The 13,348-nt window shown below is 31.7% G+C and overlaps 2 protein-coding genes across 3 annotated transcripts; both read right to left on the reverse strand.

The window, feature by feature from the left end:
* Positions 1–1,439: 1,439 nt before the first annotated feature.
* Positions 1,440–5,501, reverse strand: LOC126833645 (trichohyalin-like). Of its 2 annotated transcripts, XM_050565090.1 has the most exons (10): positions 4,823–5,501; positions 4,549–4,743; positions 4,284–4,468; positions 4,001–4,121; positions 3,758–3,928; positions 3,574–3,695; positions 3,250–3,493; positions 2,672–2,845; positions 2,264–2,367; positions 1,518–1,573 (listed from the first exon to the last, which is right to left on the reverse strand). In XM_050565090.1, exons 1-10 carry the CDS (start codon positions 5,018–5,020, stop codon positions 1,567–1,569), a joined length of 1,521 nt encoding a protein of 506 aa, XP_050421047.1. In that variant the 5' UTR covers positions 5,021–5,501; the 3' UTR covers positions 1,518–1,566. The 2 variants fall into 2 exon arrangements, with proteins under 2 accessions (XP_050421048.1, XP_050421047.1); XM_050565091.1 differs by lacking the exon at positions 2,264–2,367 and having other exon boundaries at positions 1,440–1,573.
* A 184-nt stretch (positions 5,502–5,685) lies between these two features.
* LOC126833646 (uncharacterized) lies at positions 5,686–10,681 on the reverse strand. Its single transcript, XM_050565092.1, has 3 exons — positions 9,881–10,681; positions 7,061–7,297; positions 5,686–6,199 (listed from the first exon to the last, which is right to left on the reverse strand). The coding sequence occupies exons 1-3, from the start codon at positions 9,998–10,000 to the stop codon at positions 6,092–6,094; spliced, it is 465 nt and encodes a 154-aa protein (XP_050421049.1). The 5' UTR covers positions 10,001–10,681; the 3' UTR covers positions 5,686–6,091.
* Between the last annotated feature and the right edge of the window lie 2,667 nt (positions 10,682–13,348).

Consider the following 13,348-nt stretch of genomic DNA (forward strand, 5'->3'; position numbering starts at 1 on the left):
GGTAAAAGTATAATATATAAAAAACTTGAAAAATAGTAATGAAATACTAAAACAAGTATTTGATTAATTTGTTCCATATTTTAGATATTATACCAATACTACCGTTTGTGCAATTTATACCACCGATACAAATTTTACCACCAGAGATAGAAGATAATGGTAAGTCTTGGACACTTTAATAAAATAAATTTGATTTGATTTAATAAATAAGTTATAAAAGTGAAATTAAACATACATTTGATTATTATTTTTAAATTATATTTGTACATCACAAAGATAGTATAGCAGTTTTAAAATTCTTTTCAATGGAGCTTAAAACGTGTATACAATGTCATAAATGCAGAAAATAAGAATACATTTGCCATGTCTTAAGCAGTATATTATTTTTATATAAATGTGTGTCTAGTTAAAACATTTGTTGAAAACTATAATTCGTGGCTGACAAAGTTATATGGTTTAGATCAACCATAAAAAATTAGTATACTAATATAGGTACATAAAAAATAACAATGAAAATAGACAAAACAAGTATTTGAGTTCTTTTTCGATATTTTTAGATCCACCCGTGCAGGGCAATAATAGTAAGTATTTGAGACTTATTAGATAAAACTTATTTATGTTATAAGTTTTATTTATGTTATTATTTGTTTTTTTAATTGCTGTAAGTTGGATGATAATATAATGTTTTGTGGTTTACAAAGACACTAGCATTTTTAAGTTTGTCATTTTCATTTGCATATTAAACAAACAATTGATACTGGTAAAAGTAAATCCTAAGCCTTTTAAAGAAAATATTTACAATATTTTGTTTTGGATGGGAACGCCTGTACTTATAATGTCCATAAGCATATTATTATATAAAATTGTGTGTCTAGTTCAAAAAATATTTTAAAACTATAATTCGTGACCAATAAAGGTAAAATCTTTAGGAAAACAATTCAAAATTATTATACCAATATATACTATGTACAATGCACTTGAAAATTATGAAAATAAGTACTTTAGTTATTTTTACTATGTTTCAGATCCACCAGCTCCAGGCGGTGATGGTAAATCTTTGAGTCTTTGATATAACTTATTTATCTTATAAAAGTGATATTGAATAAGCAATTTTATTCAATGTTTCAGGAGGGGTGTTGGACGATACTCGTAAGTCTTTAGTCATAGTAGAATAACTTAGTTCGGGATGTGAATTAAAATGTATATATTAGACCGATGTTACTTGGTTATTTATAAGGTTTTGAGGTGGACATAAAAACCTTATATGAGACCCTAATAGAAGCAAAAAAGAATTAAGGGGTTATTTTGCATGCTTATGAAGTATAAATATGAACTTATTTAAAATAAACCATTTTTATTTTTTTCATAATAATTTGTTATTTGTAAATCAAAATTATTTTAAAATTAAAACAATTTAATCATTTTTAAAAGAGCCTAACTTAAAATGTATGTGCAAGCTAATTATATAAATAAACGATTTTTTCTTCACAATAATTTAATATTTTGTTTTAGCTGAGGCCCGCGGCAACAATTTAGTTTACCAACTAAGCTGTAATTGAATAATAGTCACATTCTGAAAATAAATATTCTTACTAATTATTTGTGTATATAATTTAAAATGTTCATCTTTGTTTATCATAATTATTTTGTTCGAACCTCCAAATAACGAATTTTGTTATCAAATATATGATAAGTCCATTACATATACCTTTCTACCAATAAAATTAATATTCAACGGATAAGTAAATTTGTATTTTATTATCTAGTCTATTTTTTTGATTGATCTTTTTAACAAATGTAAACATATAATTCACTATCTACACCTACTCTACAGAAAATTTTGTTATTACATATTTTCTATGTATCCAATCTATCGTTTGTAGTTGTGCAAAATAGTTATTGGCTAATTTCTACATCAATAGGATATTATTGTGCAAGAAACTTAAGTTCAAACAGAGCGTAATCTAATCCGGTATAATTGTAATGCGATTTATGACTTAATATAAATTATTTCAAGTGCTTTTGCTTGTAATAAATAATAATAATGCGTCTCGGTCGCAAAGGAAATAGTTAAGTCGACCACCTTATTTCTATGTATAGCCCAATTTAAATAAATACTTGTTCGGTGGGACAATTGTACACAGGCTAATAAGAGTATAACAAATTGTTTTTTTTGTTATTTGATTTAACGTTTAATTGGTTGACATCGGTTTACTTTGTACAATAAACGTTATCTCGACAAATGATGACTTTTTTTTTTTACTTTTGGCGGCAAGAGTTTTTAAACGAACCCATTGGAATGTTTGTTATTTTCTCGACGCTATCGTTTGCAGCGTCGGCCAGCAAAACATTATCTTCTGCATATTTCTGCAAAAAAAATACATAGTACAACCGATAGGTATAAGTCACGGGTAAAGTAAGCCAGCCCAGTGTTTGGTCAACTGCTGACTGTCCTAATCAAATACTTAACGCTTAACTAAGACGTTTACTAGTGCACTACTCAGCACCATTTTAGAAAAGGAGCAAGGTAAGATGTAAAAATAAATTTCCATCATAGTTGTTGAAGGACAAATTAGAAATCTAGATAATATTGTAATTGATATAAGCTGATTATATATATATATATATATATATATATATATATATATATATATATATATATAACAATTACTTTAATCGCTCTAAGTATGGGCTCGACGGGTCGACCCATTTCCTTGCAATTTTCCAACACTTCTTTGGCGTAGGCGTTGAATTCTCGGTCGTCTTGGCGCCAAGTTCTTAACAACTCTTGATAACGTTCGAAGTCCACCATTTTATTCGCCTCGCTGGCCGCTCTGTTGTTGCTCTGCGATTAGACACGACCTAACTTCAAGTCTAACTGCCTCCAACAATTATAGAATACAGAGTGTATCAAAAAGAATGGTGGAGTTTCAAACGGCTGTAGGTTGTGAAGTATTGGATCTACAGCGCTAATTTCGTGTCAAATTTCCCGTTTGTGTCGCCAGCCTTTATTGTCCAGTTTGTTAAGATGGCGTTCTCACAAGAGAAGTGATCGAGTTCACGAAGCGTAATTCAGTTACGACTATGAAACATCTAGTATCAGAGACATCTAGAGGCAGTCGTTCAAAACTTGACAACTCCTTCTTTCATTTAAGTCCTGCCAGAGCGCTGTAGGTCCGATACTTCACAACCTACAGCCGTTTGAAACTCCATCATTCTTTTTGATACCACCCTGTATGTTCCACTCACGCTTTGCAAGTCCAAGTACTCTCTAAACTTTTTCTTCGCCTCGTGCTCGGCTCGTTTCTTGGCCAGATCTGATTCCTTAAGCACTTCCATCTCCCGTTCGCGTCTTTGCCGTTCCCACTGAAAACTCAGCGCCAACCGTTCTTGCTCCTTTCGTCTTTCTTGATCCATCACCTTCATCTGTTCTTCCATTTCCTCGGCTCTTTTCTTGACCACCGCCCTTTTCTCGGCTTCTTCCCTCCGGTACCTTCGTGTAGTTGGAAGCAATGTTATTCAGACATATAAGTACCATCGACCTACAACAAACAATAATTACAGTACACTTGCCTGCGTTCTTGTTCGTCGACCGCGTTGAGGAAAGCCATTTCTGCCCGTTCGCCCATCTTGGCTTGTTTAGCGCGCACCTTTTCCTTGATTTTTTCCAAGACAGCTTGCTTTGCTCGGGCGATCTACTCGGCAATCAAAGAAATGTCTCTGATATCGATTCATTTCGTCTTAGCCTGCTACTAACCTCTATTTCTTTTAGTTTTCTCGTTCTGGCTATCCTTTTGTTGGCCTCGGCCAAAATCGCTATCACCATGTCTTCGTCTCGTTCAACCAGCTGTTCCATCTGTTTTTTTTTGGCCGCTATCTCCCGGCTATCGTTGAGATTTTTCATCATACTTTCTTTGGAAGATTGGAGCTGGGTGTGTAAACAATATGACAACAGTATAAGCTAGGTACGCCGCATTCCTGTTTAGTGTTCTCACCGGACCTTAGCTTTGTTTTGCTCTTTTTCTTCTTCGATTTCTTTTGCGATCCTTCGTAGTTCGGCTTGTTCCTCTTCACTTCGTTTGTTTTCTTCTTCGCGTTTTTTTATTTCCGAAATTCTAGCCCTGTTTTATTATTCAACAAAGTCGTATAGGTATAGTGACTATATAAAACATGTCCCTGGGGAGCTGATTTGAAAATGGGGAAACTCAATGAAATTAGCTTTGGGATGATCTTGAGCGGTGCATTTCACGATAAACCTGAGACAGTTTTGTTCAAAAACTTACTCTTCCATGAATAATTTTTTGTTCGCTTCTTTTTCTTGGGCTTCTTTTAATTTTTGTTCTAGCTTATGTTTTTCGTATTGCTCCGTCTCTTTCTTTTGTGCTTCAGCCATCGACCGTTCCTCTTCCAAAGCTTTCTGTTTTTCCGACTCGTTGAATTGCATTTGCATCGCTCTTTCCCTCAACACCTATCACGGACAAAACTCAAGTCAAAACAGCCGGGCAGATGCACATCATGCTTGAATAATTTTTTTAAATTTAAATTTACCTCGGTCTTTCGCAGTTCGCTTGTGAGAGTTTTCGTCGAGTCTTTTTCTGCCCATTTGTGCAAACGCGCCTTCTCCAATATTGTTTCTCTGCGCTCCAATATCTCACGATTCATTTGCTCGTCCCTCTTCACCTGTTTGGCTTCTATACCGGCCAGCAATTGTTTCCTCTGTTCTAATTGTTTCCTTCGTTTATTCTGTCAACAATCGCAGATTATACAGTGATTATAAGTTTAGCATGATCGTCATAAAATGATCATTACAAGTTCTCCATACCAGTACGGTAGTGTCCCAGGACTTAGCCAACCTCTCAGACAAGGCTCGTCGCTCTTCTTTGACTCGCTTCATCTCTTGCACAGCTGCGGCCTCGTCGGCTTTCTTTGTTAAAAGTTTGCCAAGCCTTTTCCATTCGCAGTTGGACAACACCAACGCACGGTTCGACGGTCTACGGTCTCCAACGAATATAGTATGCATCGCCTGTTGACTGCACTTTCGGTGTATAAATATTATTATCAATGACTTGCAATCGTTGCAATAACATTGTGTTTGTTGATTGTTGTTTCTAATGCCAATTAGAGTCCAATAAGGAACTCAACAAAAATTAATACTACTTATGTAAATAGGTATAGTTGATTTAACCAAATTGTCAGTTAATCGCTTTAATTTCCTATGCTAATTTTTATTTTCTTAGTTCAAATTTATAGTTTATTTTATCATTTAGATTTCTATGTAATAATTTGATTAAAACTGCAACATATCTGATTCTTATACAATGTCACATTGACAACCTGCTGAGCGGTTCACATTAATAAACATTATATTATTATTATCTATCAGCTGTTGCCAACCAAAAAAATGTGGTTGTCGCATTACGTTTTTCAGTGTCTAAAACATTATCTAACAAACTGTAACCATGTTAACGAATGCGCATAAATATCAAACAAAATTTAAAGCTATAAGATTTATAACAAAACAATTATTATACAGCCAAAATTAAAATAGCAAAATCTTCAAACTAGTTGAACAAAGACAGAAAATTACATTATGGTTCTTTCTCGTGTGTGTACTCCACACAAGAGCACTACAATTGCCTATGCGATTTGCCGGCACTCGACCATTAAAAGAAAAACTACTATTGGTTATGTTTACAAAAATAATATCATGTTATATTTATTTATATATATATAATTTCGTATAATTTAAATTAAGTTAAACATTAAAAAAGTAATGCGATTAGATTGTCGTCTCATAACAATAAGTTACAATATAGTATTATGTTCAATAGGTTACTACAAGAAAGTTACATAAACATAAGTATTAGGTACCATACATTAATACTGATACGTTTACAAGTATTACGAACTTCCGTTTAAAAAAATAAAACTATTACTCCAACAACACCACACACACACTCACGCGGTGTACATAAAGTATTTACAATAATTATTAATCACAATATATTAGTTCTGCACACATATCTCATACTATTTACATAAAATGTATATTACACAAACAAAGCAGCGTTTTGTTTTTTTTGTTTTTGGCCTAAACCATAAACGTAATGGTTCGTTTTTTACCGACTTTGTGCACTTCCGGTATACTCTGATAGTAGTATCTCTGAGATCTTGATTTTTGCGGCGATAATAGTTTTACCTGTAAAATACCGACAAAATTAAATTACATTTTCTGTTATACCAGGTGTTACCTGTGTATTATATTTAGAATATTATGATTTTCTATCTATTATATTTTCTCTGCTCCATGGAAAAACATTGAATCATACATTTTTTATCTCTTATCAATCATCTCTAATATCTCTTCTCTAACTGAAAGTTTAACGCGAAAATGGCGACAGGTAATTTCTTGTAATCATCCCAATAACGTTTTCGACTAATGTTGCTCTCCTAACCATTATATTATTATGTTTTATAATAAGCATATTATCAGTTGATAATGTATCACCTTGACTAACCCATGCAAATAAGCCTTGGAGTTGTACTCACAAATTTACAAAGGTTTAAAGTTGATATTATATTTTTTATTATACTTAATATTTGAGTAGGCTAGAATCAAAACTAGCATGATCTAAAAATTGAGAAAATCATTTAGCAACACTGCATTACAGGGGTTCTGACTCTCAATCCAAATGTGTTATCAGATATATTGAAAACATGCAAGAACATGTTTATATTATGTATTGATTAGGACCATTACTAAGTACAAGTTCCACTGGAAAATGTGAGTTTTGATACTGAACTATTTTTAACCAGAATAATTAAAAAAAAAATTAGATTTATTAGATTTTAAGAGAACTATTAAGATTGAAATTTTTTTAATATTAGCGATTTTCGGTCCAAACTACTTTTTTTGTTGTTAAGCAAAACCCTCTTCCAGTTTTTCTGAAAAATGTGATTTTGAATTTTGTGAGTTTTGATTCTAGCCTGCTGTTCATTTACACTTTTAGTACTGTCTAAGATGTTTTTATCTTGATAATACAACAACAATACTAATTACCTCTGCTGGCAAAATCGACATTGGTCTGTACGGTTGCGTGGCTGACATCCTTAAGGCGACATAGCCACAAGCTCCACCCGTGGCCACGATGAGTACAATTCCATACACTAACACTAGAGTGCTGTCTGCGTCGGTTCCCATGGAATCCATTTCGTATCCCAAAAGTACTATTATAAGCAGCAACGATACCGGCACGCATATGTCGGTCAACAAACTGAACGGTATATTGTTGTTGTCCTGAGAAAAAATTTTAAATAAAAAAAAGTTTTAATTAATATCTCAGACAATGTCTGTATAGCCGGCACAAAGTGATCACACTTTATTGCCTGTAATTAAAACAATTCATGTCTTTGGAGAAGAAATACTATGGTCATTGTGTTTCCTCTACAGTTTTTCAACAAAGTAAATATGCTAATAAAAAACGAGCAATAACGAATTGGTCGTTGGTGCTTATGGTAGATTTACTGCAAAAAAAACAGGAACAATCTAAAGTGTTAATTATATGTTACTAGAGTGGTCCTTAAAGCACTAGAGGTACGGTTTTTTGTTCATAAACTATTTTAGGGGCGCCCTCCATTAAATTTGTAAAAATTCATCACTATCGAATATTCCCTAATAGTTTTTGAGATCATTGGAAAAACTACCCCTCAAGTTAAACGGTATGACCGTGACTCAATTATACAGACATTATCTGTATATGACTGTTAGGACAAATACGGTGTTCGGATCTGCGACTAAGTTGCATAAAAGATGTATGTCAATGAGTAATTGATTAAGAAAAACAAATAATATACAATGATTGGTTGTGTGTGTTTGATAGTAGCTGATAACGTCATTAGTGTAATGCCTGTGCCAATTCATTTTCATACACTCGATAATAGCGGTTATCTAGTTTTTACAGAGACCTTGGCATTTGTAGATTGGCCTTTACCACAATGTCAATATCAAAACAATTTCTTTAATAATAATAATATAATTATAATAACAAAAAATAGATAGGTATATTCACGGTTAAGATTAAATAGTACGGAAACAATAGAGATTTGTTGTTTATTGTCTATTGCGACTGATTTATGAATCATAAACATATTATACTATGATAAATTATGATGGGAAAACTAATTTTAAAACGCTTCTAGCTTAGAAAAAATGCTACAAACACTTTAAAGACCTAACAAAATCGTAAAACTCCTATTAACGTTCAAGTTTTTACCATAAAAATATTATATATATAATTTGTCGGTTTGTGTAGTTTTATTTAAGTTTTTTTTTTTTTTTTTATTGAAAATTTACAATCTGTATTAGTTAATACAATAGTTAAATGAGATGATATGTACAACAAAACAATAATATAATATAATATAAATAACAGAATGGCATGATAAGGGAGGCCATCCAATGATAGAGGACCCTTCAGACTAAATTAATTAAATTTGTTGATTTTTATCATTTATAAAAGATCTCGACACCAGCGCCTTTTAAGGCGACGAGGGGGGTTGTCAGGTAGTGTAAGTAAGGATAGGTGGGATATGAGAGGATTTTGGTGATTCTGTAGTTAGTTTTATTTAAGTTAGGATTTTAGCAAAATTCTGCGCTGACATTTTTAGTATCAGTGTTTATAGTATTTAGTTATTATTATACTGTTGATTCACACTCACATACCAGCTCAGAAATTAACCTCGGTCAAAACTCAATTTCCCTCTTTTTTTTTGTTTTTCTCATTAAAAAAAATGTTTGACTACAGATTTTCACATCTTAAACCCTAAAACTACACCTAAACCTAGCAAAATAAAGAAAACGGTTTCCAACCACTTCTAGTGGAAAGGGTTTATGATATTTGTTTTGGTTTGTTAACGTTTAAGGGTAGTATTATGTCTAAAAAGAATTCCAGAAATTTGTAACTAAAAAAAGTAAATGTTTAGGTAGTTTTCTCGATTTTCAAATGGTGGGTGGGGGGGGGGGTGAACTTTTTTCAATGTCTGATCCAATTAAGTACTATTCTGGTACAATTTCCCACCTGTACAGTTGCTACACCAAGAAATCAGCGGTCTAGACTCTAGAAGATACACATAAATAACGAAAATATAAACACAACGTTGTACATAAGCAATAGCTTTACCGCTGCCGCGAGCCCAAAGCTAATAAATTACACTAGTTATAACTTATAAAGTAATAATAAAAAAAAGCATAAATCAAAATAGACGTCCATGACAGTAATGCAAACGATAATTTACAATATTATGTACAGGCTATGTGTGTGAGGCAAATAACATAATATTTTACCAAGCCTTATTGTACATCTAAAAAAAATTACAGTTATAAAATCTAGCAGATAGCAATTACATCTTTGACAATTATAGGGCGCCACCTAAATTAAAATACGTCATTTTTTAACAACAAAAAAAAAACGATACAATAAACATATGTTGGATTTCAGGAACATTCACCATCATCATCATCATGTAGCTTTAGCAGGCCACAAGCTGCCCAACGCTGCCATTTGTTAACGTTAAAAGATCAAACAAGTTTTTGTCAATATCAAACCACCTCGTTGTAAAAACAATAAGGGATAAAACATTTTTTTTTAAATCTCAGTATTATTATCAATTATACATTTTTTTCGGTTATAGCATTTTGCAGCGTTTAACGAATATCTACTATATATTTTATATTATAATAAATAAACTATTATCAAATTTGTTTGTGTGTGTCTAATGTCATCGTCGTGATAACGATCATGAGATAGCGTTGTGACTTGTAAATGAAAATAATAATAATAATAAAAAATACAAGCCAATCGCGATGGTGGTAGGTACTTACTTTTTCCAAGTTCAACAGGTCGTCGATGAATTCATGGTCGTCCGGTAGGTGAAACCTGTTGAGCGTGACGTACTCGTACGATTTGGGTTTGAGCTTGTTCCGGTCGTGTTGGGCTCTCATGTCTGCACTGGTCTGGTGTCCGGATGCGTTTGAACACAATTTACTGGCCTTTGATCACACATCACACACAAACACAGAGAGAGAGAGAGAGATAGAAAGAAAAAAATTATCAACTAAAAGTTTTCCATCATCGTCTGGCACAGCAGCTATACAGATAATAGAGAACCACACACATACATACATACATCACTCAAAACGCATATAAACATGATAATATTATACCTATATAGCTATACCTGCCTGTCTACGTAAATACCCATAATACACGGTGTTGTAGCTTATCTTCACGTGGTCGCTAATGAGACAGCGATAACATGTGTGTGTGTGTGTGTGATGCGTTGCACGTCAGCGCAAAGTGGTAGTATTTTTTTAATCTACACAGGAGTCGCATTAAAAAATATATATACCTATTATATTGTTCGCCTAACCTATCCGGAGGCCTGTATAATTTTTTATTGGTAAAAAAAAACCAAACCCAAGATTGAAATTTACAATATGGCTATTGCATATACCACTTCTTTATGGGCAAAAATCTGACCTTCTTGAATTGTCGACATTTTGTTAAGCTTTTTGGTTTAAACCATTAAAACAGCAGAACGATTTCAATCCCCCCAAGAGGTCACAACAGCAGTATTTGTTAATTACTTTTAATGTTTAAAATTTGAGACTGGAAGAAAGGCAGAATTATTTTTATCCGTCCTATAATTTAAACTACAATAAATTTAAAAGTAATTATCCAAAAATGGTTATCGACCAGTAAACATTTTCACTAAAACTTTTCTAAAAATTAATCAAATACATACTTTACCATTTAGGTATCAAAAATATTGTCCAATATTGTAAAACCGCACAAAATAAAGTGTCTCCAAAATGAAAAACTACAAAATTGCAATTATTTCAAGAGAAACCCGGTGTCTTGTCCTTTGATGAATCGCCCTGTATACATACAATTCCAAATTGAGTACAGTAGACCATAATAATATGGCGGCCGAGAGTTGTAAAAGTATACAATTATCATACACTACAGACAAGACAACTGTGTCATACACTCAAACGAGAGGACATTGCACTTTATACTATTATATATTATTATGTATACAGTATATGTACAATGTATATATGACAATAATATGTTCTCTGAAAACACTGGTTAGGTGCTTGCAATTCGTGGTCTTGTCGACGGAATTGTTAACTATGTTGAATTCGAATTAAATAGGGCTGGAAATGAATTTCAGAAAAAATATATTTAAATGGAGGAGTAATTAAAAAACTAATTGGATATTCGGGCACGCGTTCCGTGTGATAAGGTTCATCAATTAAGACGACACTAATTGCCTTAGAGCTTTGCAACACTAAGACTATGTGCAACTAATCTTAAACATGAAAAAAAAAATATATAATTCTATTCGTACCTTTATCTATAATTATCTATTCAACCTTTTTGTTTTTTTGCCCGTCATTCGTTTCAACAATACCTAAACTATTTTTTTTTTAGATAATATCAAAACATTTTTTGTCATATAACATGTTATAATATATTCTTGTAAGAATGTGAATTTTAGCTTTTTAATGGTAAACAACCGTTGTATTGTATTATATATTAAATATAATCTATAAAACATATAACACAACCGGTCTAGTTTGTTGAAGTAAATTCCATATATTTAGCAGACCGATGAATGGCGCAATTCATTATTTTTCAGTGATTAGTATGTAACACCTGTTAAATCTATTAATAATTTCACTCAATTATCTGTACACTGTACAGATTACCAAATCAAACTTGCTGTTATTTTTGTTTGCTGTAATTCAATAAAAAAATCATAGGGCATTACGATAAATAATATTTATACCGTCTGATTAATGCGATTAGCATGTATTGTTTTTATTTCTTTCCAAACTATTTTTTTTTAACATAAAGTGTATTTGTTTTTTTTTTAAAGTTATAATAGCAAATGGTATTATGTGAATTGTGATATTTTTAATGTTGTACAGTTTAAGTAGCAGCAAACAACAGTTGATTGTACTTTGAAATACATTTTTGGCCAATGAAAAACGTTTATATGTTTATATTGGGTACATCTTTATTCACCCCACACAGTCCCATAAAAACATGTATTTCTTATTTATAAGAACTTAAACATTTTTAAGAGAGGAGGGCCTGCAGAAAAAGTTCTCTTACTAACTTGGTCATTGAATAGTCCAAAAAAAAATCGCCTTTGTCCTATAATTAATGTTTATTTGATAGAAATTAATATTTGATATGAATAACAACAATATATATTATACAAGTATAAATATAAAATGAAATAAAAACTACCCAATTGGAAATGGAGTTTTGAAACCAATTGTTGTTAAATACACATCATATTCTGACAAACATGTTTTTTTTCAAGTGATTGATTATCATTATATTATGTAATTAACCTATATCTTTTAATAGCCTTTACTTTAAAAAAAACGCATGCAATTTTAAATAAATATTAGGTGTGCATGGTCTGTGTATTTATTGTTACATAAGACAATTCCAAAATTAGATTTGATAAGTGTTAATTTTAGGTACACTATAATATTATTGTGCGCGTTACAGCGTAATAATTATTAATACTGTATTTTTGTGTAGTTATTTTTTTAGTGTTGTGTACGTACACAAGTAGACAATAATGTTTTCGTGAACTTTGAGCGTTTACCTAATAAATACATTACTGTTGTACACATTACCTATGTAATGTTACAAACTTCTGGTTGATAGATAAATAACAATACAATACAATACAAAAAAAATAAAGCTTATTATTCGATTAGTCAGTACACACGCACAAAAATAGTCATTGCTTAGGTTGCATTTTTTTTTTTTATTAGCATTGGCGTCTATTTAAGGAAAACCGGACTATGACCAATATGCACAGGGTGTATCGGAATCGAATGACTCACTGTACTTTCTAAAATTTAACACAAATAACTTAGCCAATATAGGTATTACAGCTGGTTGTTATTTTCCATTAGTCAATAGGTATACTATTAATACATTATTTAATAATTATTTATTATTTAAGTCAAAAGTTTATTTTTTCTGAAAAGAAAACCGTTCTTTGGGTCGAATGGATGGACAATAGAAATCTGTACCTAATAATTCAACTGTGAGTGTTTGAATATATTTTAATACTTGAAAAAAAACAAAATTATAATCCAGAAAAAAACTCCCAATTTATGATTTCTTACAGTGTACCGTGGTAAGTACACGGTACAGTGGTACACTCTGTGTATATCTATTTTTTTTTAATACTTTTAGTTAATTAATAGTGTTAATTTACCGCACGGTAAGCACATGAAGCGTTTGAAGTAGTA

Source organism: Adelges cooleyi, unplaced genomic scaffold, assembly GCF_023614345.1.
Source record: "Adelges cooleyi isolate 19-005CV unplaced genomic scaffold, UGA_ACOO_1.1 ACOO_flye_CR_arks_rails_tigmint_CR_PRNA_2, whole genome shotgun sequence".
NCBI lineage: Eukaryota > Metazoa > Arthropoda > Insecta > Hemiptera > Adelgidae > Adelges > Adelges cooleyi.